Source organism: Simochromis diagramma, unplaced genomic scaffold, assembly GCF_900408965.1.
Source record: "Simochromis diagramma unplaced genomic scaffold, fSimDia1.1 OVJJ01000216.1, whole genome shotgun sequence".
Classification (NCBI taxonomy): domain Eukaryota; kingdom Metazoa; phylum Chordata; class Actinopteri; order Cichliformes; family Cichlidae; genus Simochromis; species Simochromis diagramma.
The window spans coordinates 6,100,273-6,126,076 of NW_024386883.1; the positions used below are offsets into that span (position 1 = coordinate 6,100,273).

At 43.7% G+C, this 25,804-nt stretch overlaps 2 protein-coding genes across 2 annotated transcripts; both read left to right on the top strand.

Moving 5' to 3' along the window:
- Positions 1-10,699: 10,699 nt before the first annotated feature.
- LOC120734059 (olfactory receptor 1500-like) lies at positions 10,700-11,912 on the top strand. The gene has a single exon (XM_040032625.1). The coding sequence runs from the start codon at positions 10,700-10,702 to the stop codon at positions 11,669-11,671; it is 972 nt and encodes a 323-aa protein (XP_039888559.1). The 3' UTR covers positions 11,672-11,912.
- Positions 11,913-16,516: 4,604 nt separating this feature from the next.
- Positions 16,517-19,036, top strand: LOC120734077 (olfactory receptor 1M1-like). Its single transcript, XM_040032652.1, has 3 exons — positions 16,517-17,275; positions 17,647-17,700; positions 18,010-19,036. The coding sequence occupies exons 1-3, from the start codon at positions 17,200-17,202 to the stop codon at positions 18,480-18,482; spliced, it is 603 nt and encodes a 200-aa protein (XP_039888586.1). The 5' UTR covers positions 16,517-17,199; the 3' UTR covers positions 18,483-19,036.
- Positions 19,037-25,804: the final 6,768 nt, after the last annotated feature.

A 25,804-nucleotide genomic window follows, 5' to 3' on the forward strand; every position in this document is an offset into this window, starting at 1 on the left:
ATGTTTCTATCGGCCCATTTGAAAAAAATTAAATAAGTCTGCCTCTTCTCTTCTTGATAGCTACATGCCAGTCTCATAATTCATATTTACTGCTACTTGCTAAGGTTTTAGAAAAGGTTGTGGCCAAGCAGCAGCAATAAAGGAATCTTGATCATTTTCAGTCTGGCTTTGCAGACCTCATTTTACAAAAACAACCATTTGCAGAGTCCTTTCCTGAGGGATTGTAACATTCTGTACTTCACTGAGACAGGGCTGACCCCCATCTGTGCCAGACCATGCCATAAATCTGTTGGACTGATTCTCAGTGTTCTGTACGGACAGAATGGGAGAGTTGAACAAAACCAAAGGTGGAGGGGTGGTTCTCATGGTAAACAGAAATTAGTGCAATGCCAGGAGCATTTCTACTGTCTCCAGTGACTGCTCGCCTCATTTGGAATACTTGACAATTAAGTATCACCCCTTTTACCTGTGTCGTGAGTTCACCTTGGCCACCGCCTATCCCACCCCACGGTGGACACAAGTATGGCTTTGTCTAAACTACATGATATGCTGAGTGCGTTTCAAAACCAAGATCCAGGTACAGCCCTCATTGTGGCAAGAGACTTTAATAAAGCAAACCTCAGAGAAGTTATGCCGAACTTTTACCAACACATTACGTGTCCGATGAGGGGAGAAAGAATTTTGGGCCATTGCTACATGCCATACAAGTAGGGCAACAAAACTGTTTCACATCCAAATCTGACCACAACCCCATTTCCTCATTCCTTAGTATAAACAAAACATACATATTGATGAGTAGTCACGAGGGAGGTGAAATGCTGGTCTGCCCAATCAGAAGCTACGCTACAGAAAGCATTTAAACACGTAGACCGGGACATGTTTCGGTTATCAATGACATTAGCGAGTTTACGGAAGTAGCAGTTAGCTTCATTAGCATTGTAGCAGGGGAGATCATCCTTACTGTAAGAGTCAAGATACTCCCAAACCAGAAACCGTGGTGGACGGATTGATTCCCACTGCAGTGAACACCAGGACCGCCACATACAATGCTGGTCTCGCCACTGGCAATATGAGCGCCTAAAAAGTGGCTTTGTATAGTGGTGAGGGATGCCAAACACAGGTATCGGGAGTGCGTGGAGTCTCACTTCCACCAGGGTGACACACAGAGCATGCGGCATAGACTGCGCACCATCGCAGATTACAAAGTCAGGGACACCACGACAATTAATGTCGCTTCTGCATTTGCCAATGAGCTGAACGAGTCCTACGCCCGTTTCAAGGTTAGCCAGGTGGCTAGTGCTAACTACAGCCCGACAACAGAGGACAGTGACGTCAGAACCGAGGAACAGGTAATCAGCATAGTGGAGCACGACGTCCGAGCGGCATTGAGGAGAGTGAACACCACAACAGTGGCGGGAACAGACGGCATCACTGGCCATCTGCTGCATTGCTGTGCTGACCAGCTCGTAGGTGTATTCACTTCTATCTTCAATGACTCCCTGGTAAAGTCCATGGTCCCCACATGCTTGAAAATATCCTCCATTGCTCCGTGCCCAAGAACAACAAGCCAGACTCTAGGACTTAAGAGCCATCTATGTGCATGTGTGTTGGACTTCCTCACTGGCAGATCTCAGGTGGTGAAGGTGGGTAGGTGTGTCTCTGAAAACATCACTACCAACACGGGAGCACTACAGGGGTGCATACCCTCACCACTGGTGTATTCCCTCTATACTTCTGACTGCATGGCCACTCATGGCTCCAATACCATTGTTAAGTTTGCTCCATCAACGATCCTATTTGGATGAGGTGAAGAACCTGGCATCGTAGTGTCGGGACAACCACCTCCAGCTGAACATCTGACCAAGACCAAGGAGCTGGTGGAGGACTTTAGAATGGGTCAGCAGTGAGTCTATCATCAATGGAGCTCCAGTGGACAGGGTACTGCCCTGAAGTACAGTGGGGCAAAAAAGTATTTAGTCAGCCACCGATTGTGCAAGTTCCCCCACCTAAAATGATGACAGAGGTCAGTAATTTGCACCAGAGGTACACTTCAACTGTGAGAGACAGAATGTGAAAAAAAAATCCATGAATTCACATGGTAGGATTTGTAAAGAATTTATTCGTAAATCAGGGTGGAAAATAAGTATTTGGTCAATAACAAAAATACAACTCAATACTTTGTAACATAACCTTTGTTGGCAATAACAGAGGTCAAACGTTTACTATAGGTCTTTACCAGGTTTGCACACACAGTAGCTGGTATTTGGCCCATTCCTCCATGCAGATCTTCTCGAGAGCAGTGATGTTTTGGGGCTGTCGCCGAGCAACACGGACTTTCAACTCCCGCCACAGATTTTCTATGGGGTTGAGGTCTGGAGACTGGCTAGGCCACTCCAGGACTTTCAAATGCTTCTTACGGAGCCACTCCTTTGTTGCCCGGGCGGTGTGTTTTGGATCATTGTCATGTTGGAAGACCCAGCCTCGTTTCATCTTCAAAGTTCTCACTGATGGAAGGAGGTTTTGGCTCAAAATCTCACGATACATGGCCCCATTCATTCTGTCCTTAACACGGATCAGTCGTCCTGTCCCCTTGGCAGAAAAACAGCCCCATAGCATGATGTTTCCACCCCCATGCTTCACAGTAGGTATGGTGTTCTTGGGATGCAACTCATTATTCTTCCTCCCAAACACGACGAGTTGAGTTTATACCAAAAAGTTCTACTTTGGTTTCATCTGACCACATGACATTCTCCCAATCCTCTGCTGTATCATCCATGTGCTCTCTGGCAAACTTCAGACGGGCCTGGACATGCACTGGCTTCAACAGCGGAACACGTCTGGCACTGCGGGATTTGATTCCCTGCCGTTGTTGTGTGTTACTGATGGTGACCTTTGTTACTTTGGTCCCAGCTCTCTGCAGGTCATTCACCAGGTCCCCCATGTGGTTCTGGGATCTTTGCTCACCGTTCTCGTGATCATTTTGACCCCACGGGGTGAGATCTTGCGTGGAGCCCCAGATCGAGGGAGATTATCAGTGGTCTTGTATGTCTTCCATTTTCTGATGATTGCTCCCACAGTTGATTTTTTCACACCAAGCTGCTTGCCTATTGTAGATTCACTCTTCCCAGTCTGGTGCAGGTCTACAATACTTTTCCTGGTGTCCTTCGAAAGCTCTTTGGTCTTGGCCATGGCGGAGTTTGGAGTCTGACTGTTTGAGGCTGTGGACAGGTGTCTTTTATACAGATGATGAGTTCAAACAGGTGCCATTCATACAGGTAACGAGTGGGGGACAGAAAAGCTTCTTACAGAAGACGTTACAGGTCTGTGAGAGCCAGAGATTTTCCTTGTTTGAGGTGACCAAATACTTATTTTCCACCCTAATTTACGAATAAATTCTTTACAAATCCTACCATGTGAATTCATGGATTTTTTTTTCACATTCTGTCTCTCACAGTTGAAGTGTACCTCTGGTGCAAATTACTGACCTCTGTCATCATTTTAAGTGGGGGAACTTGCACAATCGGTGGCTGACTAAATACTTTTTTGCCCCACTGTATACACTGATATGCACACACTCATCCCCCCTCCCTTTCCAAACGCCTTCGATGCTTGTTCTCTCCTGGGAACACGGCGGGTCTAAGCCCGCGCTGGAATGGTAGCACTGGGCAGGATGGCTGCTGTGTTTGCTTCGGATTACTCCTCACCCCCCACCCGACCCTGTGGCTTGTCACGTGTTCCATAATGTTGTGCTGGGGACATTTATGTGCTTTTTTGTGCAGAGGAGTTTTTTTGTTTCCTGTTCTCATGCTGTCCTCCCAGGAGCCCAGCATGAGTAGAGGTCTCTTTTTTTCCTCTTGTACTTTCCCATTGTTTCTGGTGTGCGACATGGTCTTATCGGCTGGAGTTAAAAAGCAGAGTGGCTTTGGGGACAAAAGTGGCTCTCCTCCTCTCAGTCCTGCAGGAAATGCAGGACTGAAATGCGGGGTGAAGAATGTGAGAGAGGTCGTTGATGATTTTGTCTGCCTGTCTTGTGCAAGAGTTCTGACAGGCAGGCCAATGATTTTAGAGCACACTGATGCTGCAGTCTGTTCCTGTTCTGAAGGCTGAGGGAGTGGAACCAGCAGGTGATGGAGAAGGTCATGATACTTTCCAGGAAGGCATAGTAAAAAGTCAACATGATGGGTGTGCTGACTTCAAAGGAGTTGAGTTTCCTAAGGAGGTATAGCCGTTGGTGGCACCTCCTGAGAATCTCCTCTGTGTTAGCAGAGAATTGAAGGAGGTTGTCAAAGATGGTTCCCAGGTATTTGTACTCCTCAACTACCTCCACTGACTTCCCTTGGTGGCGGTGACTGAAGCAAATTCAAGTTTGTAGAGTGGTGTGACAGCTTCAAACTCCTGAAGAGCAGGCCTGTGGCGTTGTGAGGGGCCTGACAGCAGTGACAGGAGAACTGTGTTGTCAGCATATTTCACCGGGTGACAGTTGGGCTGTGTGGATCTGCAGTCAACGGTGTAGAGGACGTAGAGCAGAGGGGAGAGCACACAGCCCTGGGGGGAGCCAGTGGACGTTGTTGATGGGAAAGAGAGTTGTTGACCCGAACTTTCTGAGTCCTGTTTGTCAAAAAGTCCAATATCCACAGGGTTAGCAGATCATCCAGATGAAATCGGGAGGAAAGTTTAGTGGCCAGGATATGAGGCTCCAGACTGTTGAACGCTGATGAGAAATCAGCAAACAGAAATCTGGCGGAGGAGTCAAGGAGTTCCAGATGTTTGTGGATGGAGTTCAAGATGAAGATTTTTTGCATCATCAACACCTCTGTGTGCACAGTAAGCAAACTGGAGTGGGTCCATCAGGGGGTCAGTTGCTCTTATGATGCGCTGTTTTATGATCTTCTCCATGGCCTTCATCACCTGTGAGGTGAGGGCCACAGGATGAAGATCCATCAGAGACTTTGGGTTGTTTCTTTTGGGGATGGGGATGACTGTGGAGTGTTTCCACAGCTGGTGGACGATGCGACTGTCAATTGATTGTTGAAATAGAGTCTGGAATAGGGCTGCCACGATTAGTCGACAAGTCACGATTATGTCGACTATCAAAATCGTCGACGACTGATTTAATAGTCGCCGCGTCATTTGAAGCTTTGTAAGATCCCAAAAGACACACGAATAAGTAGTAGGATTTAAGTGTGTAATAACGGACTGAAACAGAAGATGGCAGCACTGCATGTACAAGGATACCAGCTGCCGATAAACCCCGAAGAAGAAGACAAAGCTGTGTCCCAGAATTCATAGCGCAGCCCTGCTCAGTTTCCAACAATAGCGGCAGCTAGTTTTAATATTACTCTTTCATCATTCTTTCTGGGTCACAAAATAAACGTTTAACATATTTTCAGGCGAGAATGTAGATGTGTAAACCTCAAATATCTGCTCAGTTTATCAAGACACCACATATTTCTAAAAGCCCCCTGACGTTTTCGGAGACGTCTGTTACCCACTAGCTTGATAGCTAGCCGGGGTTCAAGGCTCACTAGAGCCGGTGAGAGCATCAGACTCCCGGGAAATCGTTTTCAAACCCCCCGCCGTCTTTCGCTACTCAGGTTAAACATGATATATCAGTCGCTTAGATAACTTTAAAATGTTATTGTTTGGCTTTTCTCAGTACTTTATTTGTTTCTGAGTAAATCGGTTTGGCTGAGATTAAAGTTATAGTTTTTACACAGCTGAATAAACCTCAAGCAGACAACTGATTATCAGAAGTGTGAGATGCTCGAGAATATACTCCGGTGTCCTGTTATATTTTAGATAGCAAGGAGCAGACGGCTGAGTTTATTAAACTTCACCAAAACAATCTGCAAATTTCTATTAAAATTTAATAAACTATCATCTTGTCTTTATTTTTAGTTAGAACATACCTTAAACACTTCAAGCTGTAAGATAATGATTGTTATATAAGAGCAGATGCATGCTGGTGCAATAAGCTGTACGCTGTACGTCCAGTGGATGCATGATCTGATTAGTCGACTAATCGCAAAAATAATCGTTGACTAGTCGACTATCAAAATAATCATTTGTGGCAGCCCTAGTCTGGAACACACTTCCTAGTTGCCCTGCACAGTGCCTCAGAACTCGACTGCTGATGTTGTCAAGGTCCTCTTCCTGGTCATCCTGAGGGCTCTCACCACGTCCTCAGTCTTGAAGGTGAATGTAGAGCTGCCAGGTTTAAGTGAGGATCTGGACCCCTCAAGCTGGGTGATATTGAATGGTATACACTGGGTGATATGTATGTATACACTTTTCTCAGACAGGCATGAACATTTTCACACTTTTCTCTCCTGTTTAAACACTCTCAAAGGTTAAACCTTCATAGAAAGATAAGTCCAGTATTATAAAATACTGCACGGTGGCACGGTGGTTAGCACTGTTGCTGCACAGCAAGAAGGTCCTGAGTTCAATTCCACCATCAGGCCAGGGTCTTTCTGTGTGGAGTTTGCATGTTCTCCACGTGTTTGCGTGGGTTCCCTCCGGGTACTCTGGCTTCCTCCCACCGTCCAAAGACATGCAGCTTGTTGGGATAGGTTAATTGGATAATCCAAATTGCCACTAGGTGTGAATGTGCAGGTGAATGTGAGTGCGAATGGTTGTCCCTGTGTGTTGGCCCAGGCTGGCGACCTGTCCAGGGTGTACCCCGCCACTCGCCCTATGATAGCTGGGATAGGCTCCAGCGACCCTGAAAGGGATAAGTGGAAGCGAATGGATGGATGGATTATAAAATGAATCCAAAGGCACCCGCGGTTGCCTTTGATGGTGCAAAACGTTTCATCGACATTGGTGTTTGTTGGGGAGAAAACTTACAGACATACTGTACAGCACTTCAGAGTCACACTGCGAGTGATCGAACATTTATGTAAAGTTGACAAGCTGAATGCATTCTGTACTGTACAGGAGACATGGCATGAGATTGACAATGGTCTGCAGCCAATCAGGACGCAGAACACAATGCACTGTAAAAAAAAAGCATGCACAAAAAAAATCAACGAAACAGCGAGGCCGCGAAGGGTGAACTGCGTTATAGAGATTGAAAATGTGACGTCATTTCCGGGGTAAAACCGTAAAGGATTGTAGATACGAGTGGCAAGAGGTACGAGCGCACGCAGGCTTTTACAAGAAAATAGTCACACAGCGATAAAAAGGAACACAAAGAATTCCAGTATGTTGTTTTGCAATGGTTATTTTTTATTTTTGCATTGTTGATTTGTTTTTCACCGAAGCAGCTAATAAAGCATAATGGAATACAACTTTGCATCTTTTTTTTGTAAGATTCTATAATAGAATGAAACAATAATGCCAGTTATAAATAAAGACAATACAGGGAGTGCAGAATTATTAGGCAAGTTGTATTTTTGAGGAATAATTTTATTATTGAACAACAACCATGTTCTCAATGAACCCAAAAAACTCATTAATATCAAAGCTGAATGTTTTTGGAAGTAGTTTTTAGTTTGTTTTTAGTTTTAGCTATGTTAGGGGGATATCTGTGTGTGCAGGTGACTATTACTGTGCATAATTATTAGGCAACTTAACAAAAAACAAATATATACCCATTTCAATTATTTAATTTCACCAGTGAAACCAATATAACATCTCCACATTCACAAATATACATTTCTGACATTCAAAAACAAAACAAAAACAAATCAGCGACCAATATAGCCACCTTTCTTTGCAAGGACACTCAAAAGCCTGCCATCCATGGATTCTGTCAGTGTTTTGATCTGTTCACCATCAACATTGCGTGCAGCAGCAACCACAGCCTCCCAGACACTGTTCAGGGAGGTGTACTGTTTTCCCTCCTTGTAAATCTCACATTTGATGATGGACCACAGGTTCTCAATGGGGTTCAGATCAGGTGAACAAGGAGGCCATGTCATTAGTTTTTCTTCTTTTATACCCTTTCTTACCAGCCACGCTGTGGAGTACTTGGACGCGTGTGATGGAGCATTGTCCTGCATGAAAATCATGTTTTTCTTGAAGGATGCAGACTTCTTCCTGTACCACTGCTTGAAGAAGGTGTCTTCCAGAAACTGGCAGTAGGACTGGGAGTTGAGCTTGACTCCATCCTCAACCCGAAAAGGCCCCACAAGCTCATCTTTGATGATACCAGCCCAAACCAGTACTCCACCTCCACCTTGCTGGCGTCTGAGTCGGACTGGAGCTCTCTGCCCTTTACCAATCCAGCCACGGGCCCATCCATCTGGCCCATCAAGACTCACTCTCATTTCATCAGTCCATAAAACCTTAGAAAAAGCAGTCTTGAGATATTTCTTGGCCCAGTCTTGACGTTTCAGCTTGTGTGTCTTGTTCAGTGGTGGTCGTCTTTCAGCCTTTCTTACCTTGGCCATGTCTCTGAGTATTGCACACCTTGTGCTTTTGGGCACTCCAGTGATGTTGCAGCTCTGAAATATGGCCAAACTGGTGGCAAGTGGCATCTTGGCAGCTGCACGCTTGACTTTTCTCAGTTCATGGGCAGTTATTTTGCGCCTTGGTTTTTCCACACGCTTCTTGCGACCCTGTTGACTATTTTGAATGAAACGCTTGATTGTTCAATGATCACACTTCAGAAGCTTTGCAATTTTGAGACTGCTGCATCCCTCTGCAAGATATCTCACTATTTTTGACTTTTCTGAGCCTGTCAAGTCCTTCTTTTGACCCATTTTGCCAAAGGAAAGGACGTTGCCTAATAATTATGCACACCTGATATAGGGTGTTGATGTCATTAGACCACACCCCTTCTCATTACAGAGATGCACATCACCTAATATGCTTAATTGGTAGTAGGCTTTCAAGCCTATACAGCTTGGAGTAAGACAACATGCATGAAGAGGATGATGTGGACAAAATACTAATTTGCCTAATAATTCTGCACTCCCTGTACATTGAATGAATTACAAAACACTAATTTTATTTCTATTAGATCTGAAAATGTTGTGTAATACTACAACCTGAAACGATAAATAGATTGCGGTGGCCTGTACAGGAGATAAAGGAAAAAAATGTAACAACAGCTGTGAAATGGAATAGTCCAAATCACCAAAGTAACCTGGACCTGGGCTTGTTGCAGGGGTTTGAAGTTACTAAACATTTTGTGAGTGTATACACTCGCACTTAGGACCATATAATAATAAATATGTGCGTGATGAAAGTTGGGCAGCATGCTAACGTCCTTACTGAACTCTGTATGCTCGTATGGGTCTGACCCTTTCACTCCTTTGATTGTTTTTCCTCATACTTTTTTTTTTTCCTTTTCGTCAAGTCTGTCTTTGTACAGACCTGCCGTGTTCACCGTCGTTTTGTGCATAACTGTTTTTGGGGCAAATAAAATGCAAGTAGGGATTAAAACCACAGAATTAATGATTACCGGTGCTGGAAATGCTAGTGCTTGATGCAGTGTTTTGATTTTGCTGCCACTCGTACCCACAATGCAATGCGCGAAAGTCACGTCTCTATAGCGAGGGACCACTGTAATGCCAGTATCTTGGGGTTTTCTCCAGCTGATGAGAGGGTTGCTTCCCTGCACCTTGAGGTCAGAATGGCTTCTCAATGACATTTGTGTCTGTACACCAAAAACAGTTCAGAGTACCCAGTCTTATTGGAGTTGCTGGGTGGGTTGCATGAGTGCTTGGGAGGAACATCATGGTCAATCTGAACCAGAGTTGTGTTCTGTTATTGGTCATCTGTGCTAACCACAACTTGACACATTACTAACCACTATGTTTGAGCATACGAGTAGTTCTAAATTCACATGGCACTGACTGCATGTCTTTGAACTGTGGGAGGAAACCAGAGAGAACCCACGCAAACACGGGGAGAACATGCAAACTCCAGAAAGACCACAGCCTGATGGTGGAATTGAACTCAGGACCTTCTTGCTGTGCGGAAACAGTGCTAGCCACCATGCTGCCCCGTCGGGCCTTTCATAATCTTTAATAATCACATCCCTGGTCTGGAGGGGAAGGGCACGACTTACACTAAGGGTGAGGTCTAGAGATGGCATGATACCACTTTTGTATGTCCGAAAGATACATTTGGATATCTGCCGATACCGATATGAATCCGATATTGTCTAATTCATAATCAGTAAAACTGTTTGTTTAATGTCTTGCTACATTTTGTATAAGTTCGTAGTAAAATTTTAATAAACACTAAAGCTATTCTGTTATACTTGTGTGCAAAAATATAACTGCACCCAAGATATTTTGCAGTTCAACAATACTGATCTTTTTATATATAAACTACTTCTGAAACTTTGGAGGTTTTAGCTCTTTATACAGTAAAGTTACAAGAGGATAAAAATAATTATCAGGCAAAATGTCCTTTGTTTGTTAAAATAATCCTGTCCCATACCATGTGAGAACAATAAACATATAATTTTCTGATGTAAGCCTCAAACTGAACGTTAATGTAGCGACAATCATTTTTCACAAATTTTTTTACAAAACTAACATATTACTACTTCCATGTCTAATTGTCTGTAATGGAGGCGGAGTAAACTGGCCTGCTTACAGCTGACACAAGAGAACAGAGTACTGCTATAAGTATCAGAGCACAAAGTTGTTCTGCTTATATTTGTAGCTAGCCTTCACAAACTAGAGCCTAAACAAACGATAGAACATAGAATTATAGAAGATTAACAGAAGCTCTTTACATGGCATTGATTAACTCAGCTGATGAGAACAACATCACCTTTGTGCGACCTGCATATTTTATAATAAGTGGTTTTATTGGCATACCTAATATTAGATATTATTTTGTCTTTCTGTGTTTTATTTACATTCTTGCAGTGGTGGGAAACACATTAGTGATGATTGTAATAACATTGGATCACATGTTGAGAAGTCCTAAATATATTGCTGTTTTTAACCTTGCATTTACAGACCTGTTAAGTAGCTCTGCTTTGGTTCCAAAGGTTGTTGACATTTTTCTGTTTAACCATTATTATATTTCCTACAATGACTGCTTGACTTTCATGTTTTTCTGCTTTACTTTCATTTCAATGCAAGCTTTTAATCTGGTTGTATTGTCCTTTGACAGAGTCATGGCTATCATGTACCCGCTGCACTATCAAATGAGAGTGAGCCACAAGCTCATTTTATCTTTGATCGCTTTTTTCTGGCTTTTTGCCACAACTCTTGTACTCATTGCAGCTGGCCTTCTCACAAGACTTTCTTTTTGTAAGTCTGTTGTTATTCAGAGCTACTATTGTGATCATGGTCCTATTTATCGTCTTGGCTGCAATGATGTTACCCCCAATCGTGCAATTGCTGGTTTGAGTCCAGTTATAATTCTTGGGTTTCCACTGGCATTTATCGTGGGAAGTTACTGCTGTATTGGCTATTCTTTGTCAAAAATTTCTACATTTAGGGAAAGAGTGAAAGCTTTCAAAACCTGCACAGGTCACCTTTCATTAGTGGCAATTTATTTCCTTCCATTTACATTTGTGTATATCTTTGGGAGTGTAATACATCCAAATGCTAGAATCATAAGCCTTTCTATGAGCACTGTATTGCCTCCCATGTTAAACCCGATTATCTATGTTCTTCAGACACAGGAGATCAAAGAGTCATTAAAGAAGTTGCTGAAAACTCGAGTTACATCCAAAATTGCCACAAAATATTAAAAAAGGATTTAGACTTGAATGTCTGCAGTGCCCTCTGCCATCTGATGTAAAAGATTTAGTCTTTCTGTGACCAAAGAGATTGTGCTCCTCTGTATTTTTCAGGACTAAGATGTAGACATTATTTTAACTTTAGTCAGTTTTAGTAGCAGCAATCTTCTTTTTTCTTTGAATTTGTTGTTTCAGTACCTGCGTGTGCCACTGTTATGGTACTATTATAGAATCTAAAAGACCATAGAATTGAAACTACAAGTTAATATAATTGAAAAAGAATATTCAACAATAAAAATATAAGTGAAGTAATACCAGAGTAATTTCTCTTGCATGACCATAGTAAAATGAAATTGTAAAAGCTGCTTTCCATTATAATCATTTATCTTTTTTTAAAGTCGTACAATACCACGTGTCACATATTAAAAAAATGTGAAAAATACAAAAAATATATCAATTCTCACATTAAAATATCAATGTTTTAGTAATTTAGATTAAATTTGTAGTTTATCATTAACAGGAACACAGTGGAAAGAAACTATAACATTCGGATTGTCTACATTCAAAGGAACTACTTCCTCTTCCACCTTTCAGTCATGTGCGAAATACGGTGGTATAAATGTCTCGCAGCCCCTTGACTCACAGCAATGGCTGAGCGTAATTGGAGTCATGTGTGGACGTATTTTACCTCCACAAACAGCTGAGACGTGGTTTGCGATACATGTGGCAAAAAAGTGCTCCAAGAGTGAGGTGTTGTGGCCATACTAGGGAGACATTCAAAAGGGCTGTTGGGCCGGGGGGGCTAAATACATTTTACAGGGTTTATCTATCGGATAAAATACATTAAATGTCACCGTTATTATTGGCTGGCCCGTAAACAGCGGTGGTGTCCAAATTAAGAGGCTGCTTCCACCTGAGGACCCAGCCTTCGCGGTCTAAAGAAAGCCGGGTAGTACGGCACGAGCTCCTTCGGTGGAGTGAAACTCTGCTGTCTGCTCCTTGCTATCTAAAATATAACCGGGCGCTGACGTAAACTCTCGACCGTGTCAAACTTCTGTTTAATCATTTTCTGTTTGACGTTTATTCAGCTGTGTGAAAGCCCCGGAGGAACCCTCCCGAGGGATTAATAAAGTTAAATTTAATTGAATCTAATCTAATAACTTTAATCTCAGCCAAACCGATTTACTCATGAACAAATAAAACACTGAAAAAGCCAAACAATAACATTTTTAAGTTATCAAAGTGACTTATATATCATGTTTAACCCGAGTAGCGAAAGATCACGGGGGTTTCAAGATGATGTGTCGGTCGGCTCAGATATTTGAAGTTTACACAGCTACATTCTCACCTGAAAATATGTTAAAAAAAATTTGCGACTGTTGAGACAACGCCGGTGTCTGCAATTCTTTTGGTCCTGGTAGAGATCACGCTGAGATGTTTCCATGTTTTACACAATCCTTTTATTACCCATTATTCTTACAGATCCATCTGGAGATCAGCACACTGCATCCTATGCAGTCCTATACTAAAGGCTGATCTAAAGAACTCCACACAACAGTTACAGTTATAACCTCTGGTCTCCTCCCCCCTACAGTAAACACCCCCACAATGGAAATACACTAGTACAGTGGCCAAGGGTGCTGACACCCTGACCCCCATCTCCTTTTAAGGTAGTATCCGTTTGACCCCTTTGTCTGCCCCTCACCCTCAGTAACTCTTGCTTCCTGGCCTGGGGATGGGGGGTTGATTGTCCTCCTGCGCTGCACCCCAGTTCTTTGTTCCCATTCCAGGCCTTCTTACACCCATTAACGGCCATATTGTAATATTACAATCCCAAACTATGTCTGTGAAGGTTCTCAGTCATCCAGGTCATCGTAGTCAAAGGAGCTTGCAAAGAAAAGCGTCTGGACTTCTTTAAGTTGCTTGAAGACGTTTCACCTCTCATCCGAGAAGCTTCTTCAGTTCTAAGGTCAAATGGTGGGGAGTCCCAGATTTAAACCTAGTGGGAGTATCCCCCCACAGAGGGACAAAAGGACCCCCTGATGATCCTCTAATCGCCTGAGCCAATGTGTGAAACTGGGTGTGGGTCCCAATCAGCCAGGGTTTCGGGTGAGCTCATTGTGAAACCTGGCCCCACCTTATCATGCAAATTCCTGAGGTCAGATGGCCCAGGATGTGAGTGGGCGTTAAGGCGTCTGGGGAGGGAACTCAAAACTGGATTATAGATGGCAGACAGTTGGTGTCGTAAACCCCCGCCTCTGTCCAAAGATGGTCGCTCACAGTGGACATAGATGGCTTCTTTCACTCCTCTTTCAAACCATCTGTCTTCTCTGTCCAAAATGTGAACATTGGCATCCTCAAAAGAGTGTCCTTTATCCTTCAGATGGAGATGGACTGCTGAGTCTTGTCCTGTGGAGGTGGCTCTTCTATGTTGTGCCATGCGTTTGTGAAGTGGCTGTTTGGTCTCTCCAATGTAGAGGTCTGGGCATTCCTCGCTGCACTGTACAGCATACACCACATTATTAAGTCTATGTGTTGGAGTTTTGTCTTTCGGGTGAACCAGTTTTTGTCTGAGCGTGTTGCTGGGTCTGAAATGCACCGGGATGTCATGCTTGGAGAAAACTCACCTGAGTTTTTCTGATACACCGGCTACATAGGGGATGACAATGTTGTTGCGTCTGTCCTTCTTATCCTCCCTCGCTGGTGTCTGATCTTCGACCAAACTATATTCTCTTTAACTCTGATGTATATTACGGAATATATTTTGAACACGACTCGGAAAGAGAAATAAGAGTAATATTAAAACCAAGTAGCTGGGATTGGCTGGGCCGCACTATGAATTCTGCGATATGGTTTTTCAATTTTGTTGTCCGGGTGGAAAATCGGGAGAAAATCGGGAGAAATTCGGGAGAACGGTGGCTCCGGGAGATTTTTGGGAGGGGCACTGAAATTCGGGATTCTCCCAGAAAAATCGGGAGGGTTGGCATGTATGGTTGTGGCAACACCACTAACCTTGTCAAACACCTCAGAGTAAATCATATCACAGAATATGACGAGCGTATGTTGAGGCTAATTGAAGAGGAGGAATGGGACAGGTGCTGCTAGGGCGAGACAGATGTCTCTCACGGAGTCCTTTAGTGCTGCAGGCAGGCAAGCTGTTCAAATAGCGCACAACTTAAGTTTATTTATTTCTATTCTCAACAACCCCCCTTTTTACCACTCCAATGAGAGATCACATCACACGTGTCCTTCATCCTGGGGGAAAACTGGTTTCCTAAACCTGACGGACTCTCTTTGTGTGAATGCTTTTCCCACTTCCTAAGATAAAATCAGTTTAACTGCTTGAATAGGGTGGTGTGGAGTAGACAACCTTCAACATCTATTCACTCAGTCTTCTTTTTCCAGTGTGGGGTGAGTCTCTGCGTTCTTCCTCCTCTTCTTTCTTCAGTCTCAGGGGGAGACTACCCTGAGACCTGGCCACAGACCACGGGATTACTTTGCCCCCGTGGTTGAGGTCTGGGTGTTCTCTGACTCGTTTGAGTCAGGGCTCGATTCCCCTTTTGGTACTCAAGTTGCTCCTTGTTCCTTCACCGACCTTCCTGGCTCCTCAGCTACTGCACACTGGCTCCAGTGCTACCTGGCTTCACCTTTGCCCTTCAGTCGAACAACGTGCGATGTCCTGTGTACTTCGGCTCCGACCACTTTCTTTTGATCACTTTCAGACGTACCCACCAGGCTTCCGGCAGTGAGCTTCCTGCAGCAAGCTTCCTGCAGCAAGCTGTGCTCTCTGTAACCCATGTGCCTCTTCAATAGCTCTTGTTCTGATCTCTGGGGATAAGACTGGTCGCCCATCTGGTGCTCTTGAAGCCTTCTCTTCAGGTCTCAGTCTGCATCTTATGAATGATCTCCTTCCGTCAGTTTGGTCACTGCACCTGTAATTAAAAATTAAAACTACCCTGACAAACCCCTTTTGCCACATGGTCCTTGCTATGTGTCAATTCAAAACAATTAGAGATGCACAATAAAGTTGCCCATTCTCCCTTAAAATTTCCAGGGCTTCTCCCATGGAGTAGCTCTCCTCCAGGCCTGTAAACCTGTATTTAGAAAATTGGCCAGTGGTGTTTCCTGTTGCAAATCATGTGATTAAATCATACAATTAACCCTCTGCTGTAGAAAAAGTAGATGTAGATGTTAGCCCAGTGCATCTTGTATGCACACTTTCACACAGCGACCTTTGCATTGTAAACAATACAAGGGCATATTAACACACTGCTTGTAAACAGACACAGAAAAAACTGGCAACCAAAAGATCTGCATGGCCTACAAGACATGCAAAACTAAGATGTTGCTTTCATCCTCCTGTTCCTGTAAAAAAAAGAAAAATCCACCCTTTTTGCTCTGTGGGTGGAGGCGCAATCTTGCATATTGGTGTCATGTCAGTCAAATTTTTGTCAGTCCAGTCAGTCCCCATGTTTATTGCTGATAGCCGAAACTTGTGTGTGATACGAAAGTTCCATTGGCAGCATTTATGACAACATGTAACTGCATATGGAGTGAGGCTCATGTGGGGTTAATGCTATTAATTTACAGAAGGTTTTGTGGTAATGACACCTGTCTCCCACAGGCTAAAACTTAAAAAAAGAAGAAAAAAACCACAAACAAACATTCATACTCACACCAATGGGCAATTTGTAATCACCAATTAACCTAACCCCACTAAGTGCATGTGTATGTACTGTAGGTGGAAGCTGTGCAAACTCAGGTACAACGTCTCAGCCAGTCGAGCAAAATATAATGTTGAACAGAATGAAAGGCAGAGGTCAGGTCCATCGTCAGGAAAACACAATATTCGCCTATATTACATTACATCAAAATCTTGTTGGACACTCTAAGACAAGCTGGGTCTGTAAAATGAGTAATATGAATTCATATTAATCAATGTATGTTCTCATCTGCACCGCTCATGTGTTGCTAATTGGTTGTATTCTAATTTCCTCCATCTTAATTCAAGTAAAACTGAGGTTCTAGTGCTCGGCCCAAACATTCAAAGTTAGCCAGTACATCAGTGCCCTCGCTAATACCATCAAATCATCTGGTTAAAAACCTTGGTATCCTTTTTGATACCAAGATCAACACTTGAATTTTGAAAGTCATATCTCAAAGGTTACCCAGTCTTGTTTCCTTCATCTGAGAAATATTGCGAACAACAACCCTTTACTGTGAGTTTGTCATCTTGAACTTTTAGTACACACTTTAATTTTCTCCTGTGTTGATTATTACAATTCACTTTTCACATATATCTCTCAGTTCTTTCATAGCTCATCTTCAGTTAGTTCAGAACGCAGCAGCAAGGCTGCTAACGAAAACTAGCCAGCAGTCACATATTAAACCTATCCTTGCTTCCCTTCACTGGCTTCCAGTGAAATTCAGAATCCACTTTAAATTATGTTATTAACATATAAACTTTACATGGACAGGCCCCTGCACACCTTATCAATGCAGCCGACCTTTTGGATCTAACCAGGGCCTTCTAGCCATGTATGCGTGTATGTAGGGATGAATATCCCTCAGTATGGCTGATTATATGCCTGTTTATGGGTCTCTATGTTTTAACATGTAGATTTAACTTCTATCTGTTCTATGTGTTGCTTTTATTTGAGCTGTAAAGCACTGTAACTTGATGTACACATGCACACACATGAGGAGAGCAGTACACAAGAGAACAGAGTACTGCTATAAGTATCAGAGCACAAAGTTGCTCTGCTTATATTTGTAGCTAGCCTTCACAAACTAGAGGCAGCCTACACAAACGAGTACAGAGAATTATAGAAGATTAACAGAAGCTCTTTACATGGCATTGATTAACTCAGCTGCTGAGAACAACATCACCTTTGTGTGACCTGCATATTTTATTATAAGTGGTTTTATTGGCATACCTAATATTAGATATTATTTTGTCTTTCTGTGTTTTATTTACATTCTTGCAGTGGTGGGAAACACATTAGTGATGATTGTAATAACATTGGATCGCATGTTGAGAAGTCCTAAATATATTGCTGTTTTTAACCTTGCATTTACAGACCTGTTAAGTAGCTCTGCTTTGGTTCCAAAGGTTGTTGACATTTTTCTGTTTAACCATTATTATATTTCCTACAATGACTGCTTGACTTTCATGTTTTTCTGCTTTACTTTCATTTTTATGCAAGGTTTTAATCTGGTTGTATTGTCCTTTGACAGAGTCATGGCTATCATGTACCCGCTGCACTATCAAATGAGAGTGAGCCACAGGCTCATTTTATCTTTGATCGCTTTTTTCTGGCTTCTTGCCATAACTCTTATACTCATTGCAGTTGGCCTTCTCACAAGACTTTATTTTTGTAAGTCGGTTGTTATTCAGAGCTATTTCTGTGATCATGGTCCTATTTATCGTCTTGGCTGCAATGATGTTACCCCCAATCAAGCATTTGCTCGTTCGGCACTAGTTATAATTCTTGGGTTTCCACTGGCATTTATCGTGGGAAGTTACTGCTGTATTGGCTATTCTTTGTCAAAAATTTCTACATTTAGGGAAAGAGTGAAAGCTTTCAAAACCTACACAGGTCACCTTTCATTAGTGGCAATTTATTTCCTTCCATTTACATTTGTGTATATGTTTGGGAGTGTAATACATCCAAATGCTAGAATCATAAGCCTTTCTATGAGCACTGTATTGCCTCCCATGTTAAACCCGATTATCTATGTTCTTCAGACACAGGAGATCAAAGAGTCATTAAAGAAGTTGCTGAAAACTCGAGTTACATCCAAAATTGCCACAAAATATTAAAAAAGGATTTAGACTTGAATGTCTGCAGTGCCCTCTGCCATCTGATGTAAAAGATTTAGTCTTTCTGTGACCAAAGAGATTGTGCTCCTCTGTATTTTTCAGGAGTAAGATGTAGACATTATTTTAACTTTAGTCAGTTTTAGTAGCAGCAATCTTCTTTTTTCTTTGAATTTGTTGTTTCAGTACCTGCGTGTGCCACTGTTATGGTACTATTATAGAATCTAAAAGACCATAGAATTGAAACTACAAGTTAATATAATTGAAAAAGAATATTCAACAATAAAAATATAAGTGAAGTAATACCAGAGTAATTTCTCTTGCATGACCATAGTAAAATGAAATTGTAAAAGCTGCTTTCCATTATAATCATTTATTTTTTTAAAGTCGTACAATACCACGTGTCACATATTAAAAAAATGTGAAAAAAATCTGAAAAATATATCGATTCTCACATTAAAATATCAATGTTTTAGTAATTTAGATTAAATTTATAGTTTATCATTAACAGGAACACAGTGGAAGGAAACGATAACATTCGGATTGTCTACATTCAAAGGAACTACTTCCTCTTCCACCTTTCAGTCATGTGCGAAATACGGTGGTATAAATGTCTCGCAGCCCCTTGACTCACAGCAATGGCTGAGCGTAATTGGAGTCATGTGTGGACGTATTTTACCTCCACAAACAGCTGAGACGTGGTTTGCGATACATGTGGCAAAAAAGTGCTCCAAGAGTGAGGTGTTGTGGCCATACTAGGGAGACATTCAAAAGGGCTGTTGGGCCGGGGGGGCTAAATACATTTTACAGGGTTTATCTATCGGATAAAATACGTTAAATGTCACTGTTATTATTGGCCGGCCTGTAAACAGCGGTGGTGTCCAAATTAAGAGGCTGCTTCCACCTGAGGACCCAGCCTTCGTGGTCTAAAGAAAGCCGGGTAGTACGGCACGAGCTCCCTCGGTGGAGTGAAACTCTGCTGTCTGCTCCTTGCTATCTAAAATATAACCGGGCGCTGACGTAAACTCTCGACCGTGTCAAACTTCTGTTTAATCATTTTCTGTTTGACGTTTATTCAGCTGTGTGAAAGCCCCGGAGGAACCCTCCCGAGGGATTAATAAAGTTAAATTTAATTGAATCTAAGAGCCAAACTGATTTACTCATGAACAAATAAAACACTGAAAAAGCCAAACAATAACATTTTTAAGTTATCAAAGTGACTTATATATCATGTTTAACCCGAGTAGCGAAAGATCACGGGGGTTTCAAGATGATGTGTCGGTCGGCTCAGATATTTGAAGTTTACACAGCTACATTCTCACCTGAAAATATGTATAAGTTTTTTTGCGACTGTTGGGACAACGCCGGTGTCTGCAATTCTTTTGGTCCTGGTAGAGATCACGCTGAGATGTTTCCATGTTTTACACAATCCTTTTATTACCCATTATTCTTACAGATCCATCTGGAGATCAGCACACTGCATCCTATGCAGTCCTATGCTAAAGGCTGATCTAAAGAACTCCACACAACAGTTACAGTTATAACCTCTGGTCTCCTCCCCCCTACAGTAAACATCCCCCACAATGGAAATACACTAGTACAGTGGCCAAGGGTGCTGACACCCTGACCCCCATCTCCTTTTAAGGTAGTGTCCGTTTGACCCCTTTGTCTGCCCCTCACCCTCAGTAACTCTTGCTTCCTGGCCTGGGGGATGGGGGTTGATTGTCCTCCTGCCCTGCACCCCAGTTCTTTGTTCCCATTCCAGGCCTTCTTACACCCATTAACGGCCATATTGTAATATTACAATCCCAAACTATGTCTGTGAAGGTTCTCAGTCATCCAGGTCATCGTAGTCAAAGGAGCTTGCAAAGAAAAGCATCTGGACTTCTTTAAGTCCAGACGATTCCAAGATGGCGGCGCGTGAACAACGCGAGGCTCAGTGTCTCTCCAGAATCTGCTATTTAGCGGTTTTTTTATCTACTTTTAACCGGATTATTCGTCCAGAATTGCTGTGTGTTGCTGACCTACAGCAGACAAGAGCTTCTAGACATCTGGACTCACAACTCCAACAGTTTTATCGCCGATCTCCGACTCATCCCAGAGATCTCCAGAACACCGGAGGCTGCCCACTGTCCCCGGCCGGGTGGAAGTGCACGCAGACGGCGCCGAGATCGTAAACAAAGGCGAGGTAGGCGCGGAGGGCTACGGGCTAAGCTAAAGCTAACACCACACCGGCTGCCTTTACCCAGTATTTTTCTCGCCAATGTCCGTTCTCTGGCAAACAAAATGGATGAGATACGGCTCTCCATCACTAACAACAGATGGATTATGGACTCAAATGTCATGTTTTTCACCGAAACATGGCTGAACAACAGCTGCCCGGACAATGCTATCGAGTTAGCAGGACGCCACACACACCGAGCCGACAGGCTAGCAGATGACTCCGGCAAGACCAGAGGTGGAGGTTTGTGCATTTATATTAACAATGCTTGGTGCATGAACTCCACTACTACTGAGAGTCACTGCTCACCTAATGCGGAGTTTTTAATGGTCAAATGCAGACCTTATTATCTCCCCAGAGAACTCACTTCGATCATACTCACTGCCGTGTATATACCCCCCGACGCTAATGCTAGGTTGGCCATGAAAGAACTTTCTGCAGCCATTAACAAACACCAGAATAAACACCCCGATGCTGCTTTTATTGTTGCTGGCGACTTCAACCACACCAACTTAAAGACAGTCCTCCCCAGATTCCACCAACATGTCTCCTGCCACACCAGAGGAGACAAGACTTTAGACCATGTGTATTCCAACCTGGCTGGAGCCTACAAAGCCACACCCCTCCCCCACATTGGACAATCGGACCATCTCTCCCTGTTCCTCACACCTAGGTATTCACCACTCATCCAACGTGTGAAACCTGCTGTGAGGACAATTAAAGTGTGGCCAGAGGGGACAGACGCAGTGCTCCAGGACAGATTTAAAAACACAGACTGGAATATGTTCACCCACACAGACCTGGACCAGTACGCCTCATCTGTACTGGATTACATCTCCGAAACCACAGACAGTGTCACCACCCAGAAACGGATCACCATGTACCCCAACCAGAAGCCTTGGATGAACCGGGATGTTCGTCTCCTCCTGAAGGCCCGCAACACCGCCTTTAGGTCAGGAGATGCACACGCCTACAGTACAGCCAGGGCTAATCTAAAGAAGGGCATCAAAAAAGCCAAACACCATTACAAAAAGAAGGTAGAAGAACACTTCTCCAACTCCAACCCCCGACGCATGTGGCAAGGACTCCAGACCATTACAGACTACAGGACCACCAAACCCTCCCCCGCATCCTCTGATGTCTCCTTCCTCAACGAGCTCAACAACTTTTATGCTCGTTTTGAGCGAGGGAACCCCACAACCACAACCAAAGCAGACATGACGCCAGACCACCAACCTCTGACTCTCTCCCCCACCGATGTAGGAGCGGTGCTGAGGAGGATCAATGTCCACAAGGCTGCAGGCCCTGATGGCATCCCCGGGCGTGTTCTCAGAGCGTGTTCTGGGGAGCTTGCAGGAGTGCTCACAGACATATTCAATCTGTCCTTGGCCCACGCTGTGGTACCGGCCTACTTCAAATCCACCTCCATCGTCCCGATACCCAAAAACTCCAACCCATCTTGCCTCAATGATTACCGCCCAGTAGCACTCACCCCCATCATCACCAAGTGCTTAGAGCAGCTGGTCCTAGCACACTTCAAATCCTGTCTCCCCCCCACCCTGGACCCCCACCAATTCGCATACCGCCAGAACAGGAGCACAGAGGATGCAGTCTCCATCGCACTGCACTCTGTCCTCTCACACCTGGACAACAACAACACCTACGCCAGAATGCTGTTTATAGACTTCAGTTCAGCATTCAATACAATCCACCCCTCACAACTCATCAGGAAACTGACAGACCTGGGCATCAGTTCTCTCATCTGCAAATGGTTACTGGACTTCCTGACCAACCGCCCCCAACATGTCCGGCTGGATAACCACTGCTCATCTACAATCACGATGAACACCGGTGTACCACAAGGCTGTGTGATGAGCCCTTTCCTCTACTCCCTCTTCACCCACGACTGCAGACCTGCTGATGGTTCCAACACCATCATTAAGTTTGCAGATGACACCACGGTGATTGGCCTCATCAGTGACAATGATGAGGCCGCCTACAGGGAGGAGGTGGATAGTCTGGCTGAGTGGTGCGACAGAAACAACCTGCTGCTTAACACCGAGAAGACCAAGGAGCTCATCGTGGACTACAGGAGGAATGCTGACCCACATCCACCCATCCACATTAAGGGGACGGCTGTGGAGCGTGTGAGCAGCTTCAAGTTCCTGGGAGTCCACATCTCCGAGGATCTCACCTGGACGACCAACTGCTCCAAGCTGGTCAAGAAGGCTCACCAGTGCCTCTTCTTCTTGAGGACTCTGAGGAAGAACCACCTGTCCTCAGACATCCTGGTGAACTTCTATCGTTGCACCATCAAGAGCATCCTGACCAACTGTATAACAGTCTGGTATGGGAACTGCTCTGCCTCGGACTGGAAGGCGTTGCAGAGGGTTGTGAAAACTGCCCAGCGCATCGCCGGAGCACCACTTCCTGCCATAAAAGACATCTACAGGAAGCGGTGTCTGAAAAGGGCTGGGAAAATCATCAAAGACCCCAGTCACCCATCACATGGACTCTTCACCCTCCTGCCCTCTGGGAGGCGCCACAGGAGCCTCCGGACTAAGACCACCAGGTACCGGAACAGCTTCTTCCCCACAGCTGTCAGACTCCTGAACTCTGCCTCCTGACATCTGACCCACGTTAAACTCATGGACTGAACATACACATACCCACAATGGACAACTGTACCCTCAAACACACAATAATAACATGGACTGAACCACCACTCACAACCACTAGCACTTTATATAGCCTCTGTAGAAACTATCTACACCCTCACTTATCTTAACTGCACTACTGTATAGCTCTGTGTAAATAATCATTCTGTACATTCGATAATCTTTAATCCTACAACTGTTTACAACTTGCATAGTTCCCATTTCTGTATAGCTGTATATCTCAGATTCTGTAAAGTTATTTATTTCATATTCTGTATAGTTTTTCATATTTATATCCTGTTCATAGCCTGTACTCACTACAGCCTGTACATACTTATAGTTATAGAATATTCACAACATACTTCATACCGTGTACATTATAACATACCATAATAGACCCATTTCTGTAATATACTCACATATCTATATTATTGCTAATATATACTGTAATATATCTATATCACTAAAGCACTTCTGGATGGATGCAAACTGCATTTCGTTGCCCTGTACCTGTGCATGTGCAATGACAATAAAGTTGAATTCTATTCTATTCTATTCTATTCTATTCTATTCTATTCTATTCTTTAAGTTGCTTGAAGACGTTTCACCTCTCATCCGAGAAGCTTCTTCAGTTCTAAGGTCAAATGGTGGGGAGTCCCAGATTTAAACCTAGTGGGAGTATCCCCCCACAGAGGGACAAAAGGACCCCCTGATGATCCTTTAATCGCCTGAGCCAAGGTGTGAAACTGGGTTTGGGTCCCAATCAGCCAGGGTTTCGGGTGAGCTCATTGTGAAACCTGGCCCCACCTTATCATGCAAATTCCTGAGGTCAGATGGCCCAGGATGTGAATGGGCGTTAAGGCGTCTGGGGAGGGAACTCAAAACTGGATTATAGATGGCAGACAGTTGGTGTCGTAAACCCCCGCCTCTGTTCAAAGATGGTCGCTCACAGTGGACATAGATGGCTTCTTTCACTCCTCTTTCAAACCATCTGTCTTCTCTGTCCAAAATGTGAACATTGGCATCCTCAAAAGAGTGTCCTTTATCCTTCAGATGCAGATGGACTGCTGAGTCTTGTCCTGTGGAGGTGGCTCTTCTATGTTGTGCCATGCGTTTGTGAAGTGGCTGTTTGGTCTCTCCAATGTAGAGGTCTGGGCATTCCTCGCTGCACTGTACAGCATACACCACATTGTTAAGTCTGTGTGTTGGAGTTTTGTCTTTCAGGTGAACCAGTTTTTGCCTGAGCGTGTTGCTGGGTCTGAAGTACACCGGGATGTCATGCTTGGAGAAAACTCACCTGAGTTTTTCTGATACACCGGCTACATAGGGGATGACAATGTTGTTGCGTCTGTCCTTCTTATCCTCCCTCGCTGGTGTCTGATCTTCGACCAAACTATATTCTCTTTAACTCTGATGTATATTACGGAATCTATTCTCAACACGACTCAGAAAGAGAAATAAGAGTAATATTAAAACTAAGTAGCTGGAATTGGCTGGGCCGCACTATGAATTCTGCGATATGGTTTTTCAATTTTGTTGTCCGGGTGGAAAATTGGGAGAAACTCGAGAGAACAGTGGCTCCGGGAGATTTCACTGAAATTCGGGATTCTCCCGGAAAAATCGGGAGGGTTGGCATGTATGGTTGTGGCAACATCACGAACCTTGTCAAACACCTCAGAGTAAATCATATCACAGAATATGACGAGCGTATGTTGAGGCGAACTGAAGAGGAGGAGAGGGACAGGTGCTGCTAGGGCGAGACAGACGTCTCTCACGGAGTCCTTTAGTGCTGCAGGCAGGCAAGCTGTTCAAATAGCGCACAACTTAAGTTTATTTATTTCTATATGATGAACTCTGCATTATTAAGTGATAAGAACAAGTAATCTGATGTCCTGTAATCATTATGACGCTATAATTTGAGATACAATAAATAAAATAAGTTTCTGTACAAAGTATCGTATGGGATCAGTATCGTCGATACCACCCTGGATATTACTTGGTATCGGATCGGAAAGGAAATCAGTGGTATCGCACATCACTAGAGAAGAGGCAGTTGCTCCATATATCGGTTGTTAAGCTTAACGTGGGAATGATTTAAAAACATTCAGAGATGAACTTACACACTTGCTTTACTGCTCTCTGGGATAACTTCCTCGGAGATGAAATGCTGGTTTGGTAGTGAGGCTACAAATACACACAGCTGCTCTATCATGTGACACACTGCACAGGTGCTACGGTTATGAGCTGAGTTACGCCATGTCGCAAGTTTTGTGAGGTGCTTTTTTTGATATTTAATGGATCGGATTACATTTTTTATTTCTCTCCAATATCCGATCCAGTAATTTACGTCAGTATCGGACCGATACCGATACGTAATATCGGATCGGTCCATCTCTAGTTCAACAGAATGAAAGGCAGAGGTCAGGTCCATTGTCAGGAAAACACAA

What these genes read in the sequence shown, in the direction of transcription:
- LOC120734077 (XM_040032652.1), top strand. Translation starts at nt 17,200, where the DNA reads ATGCGTGTATGTAGGGATGAATATCCCTCAGTATGGCTGATTATATGC. An exon ending in GGGTCTCTATGTTTTAACAT is followed by an intron (nt 17,276 to 17,646) that starts GTAGATTTAACT and finishes ACATTCTTGCAG; the next exon opens with TGGTGGGAAACACATTAGTG. An exon ending in ATTGGATCGCATGTTGAGAA is followed by an intron (nt 17,701 to 18,009) that starts GTCCTAAATATA and finishes TACTCATTGCAG; the next exon opens with TTGGCCTTCTCACAAGACTT.
- LOC120734059 (XM_040032625.1), top strand. Translation starts at nt 10,700, where the DNA reads ATGGCATTGATTAACTCAGCTGATGAGAACAACATCACCTTTGTGCGA.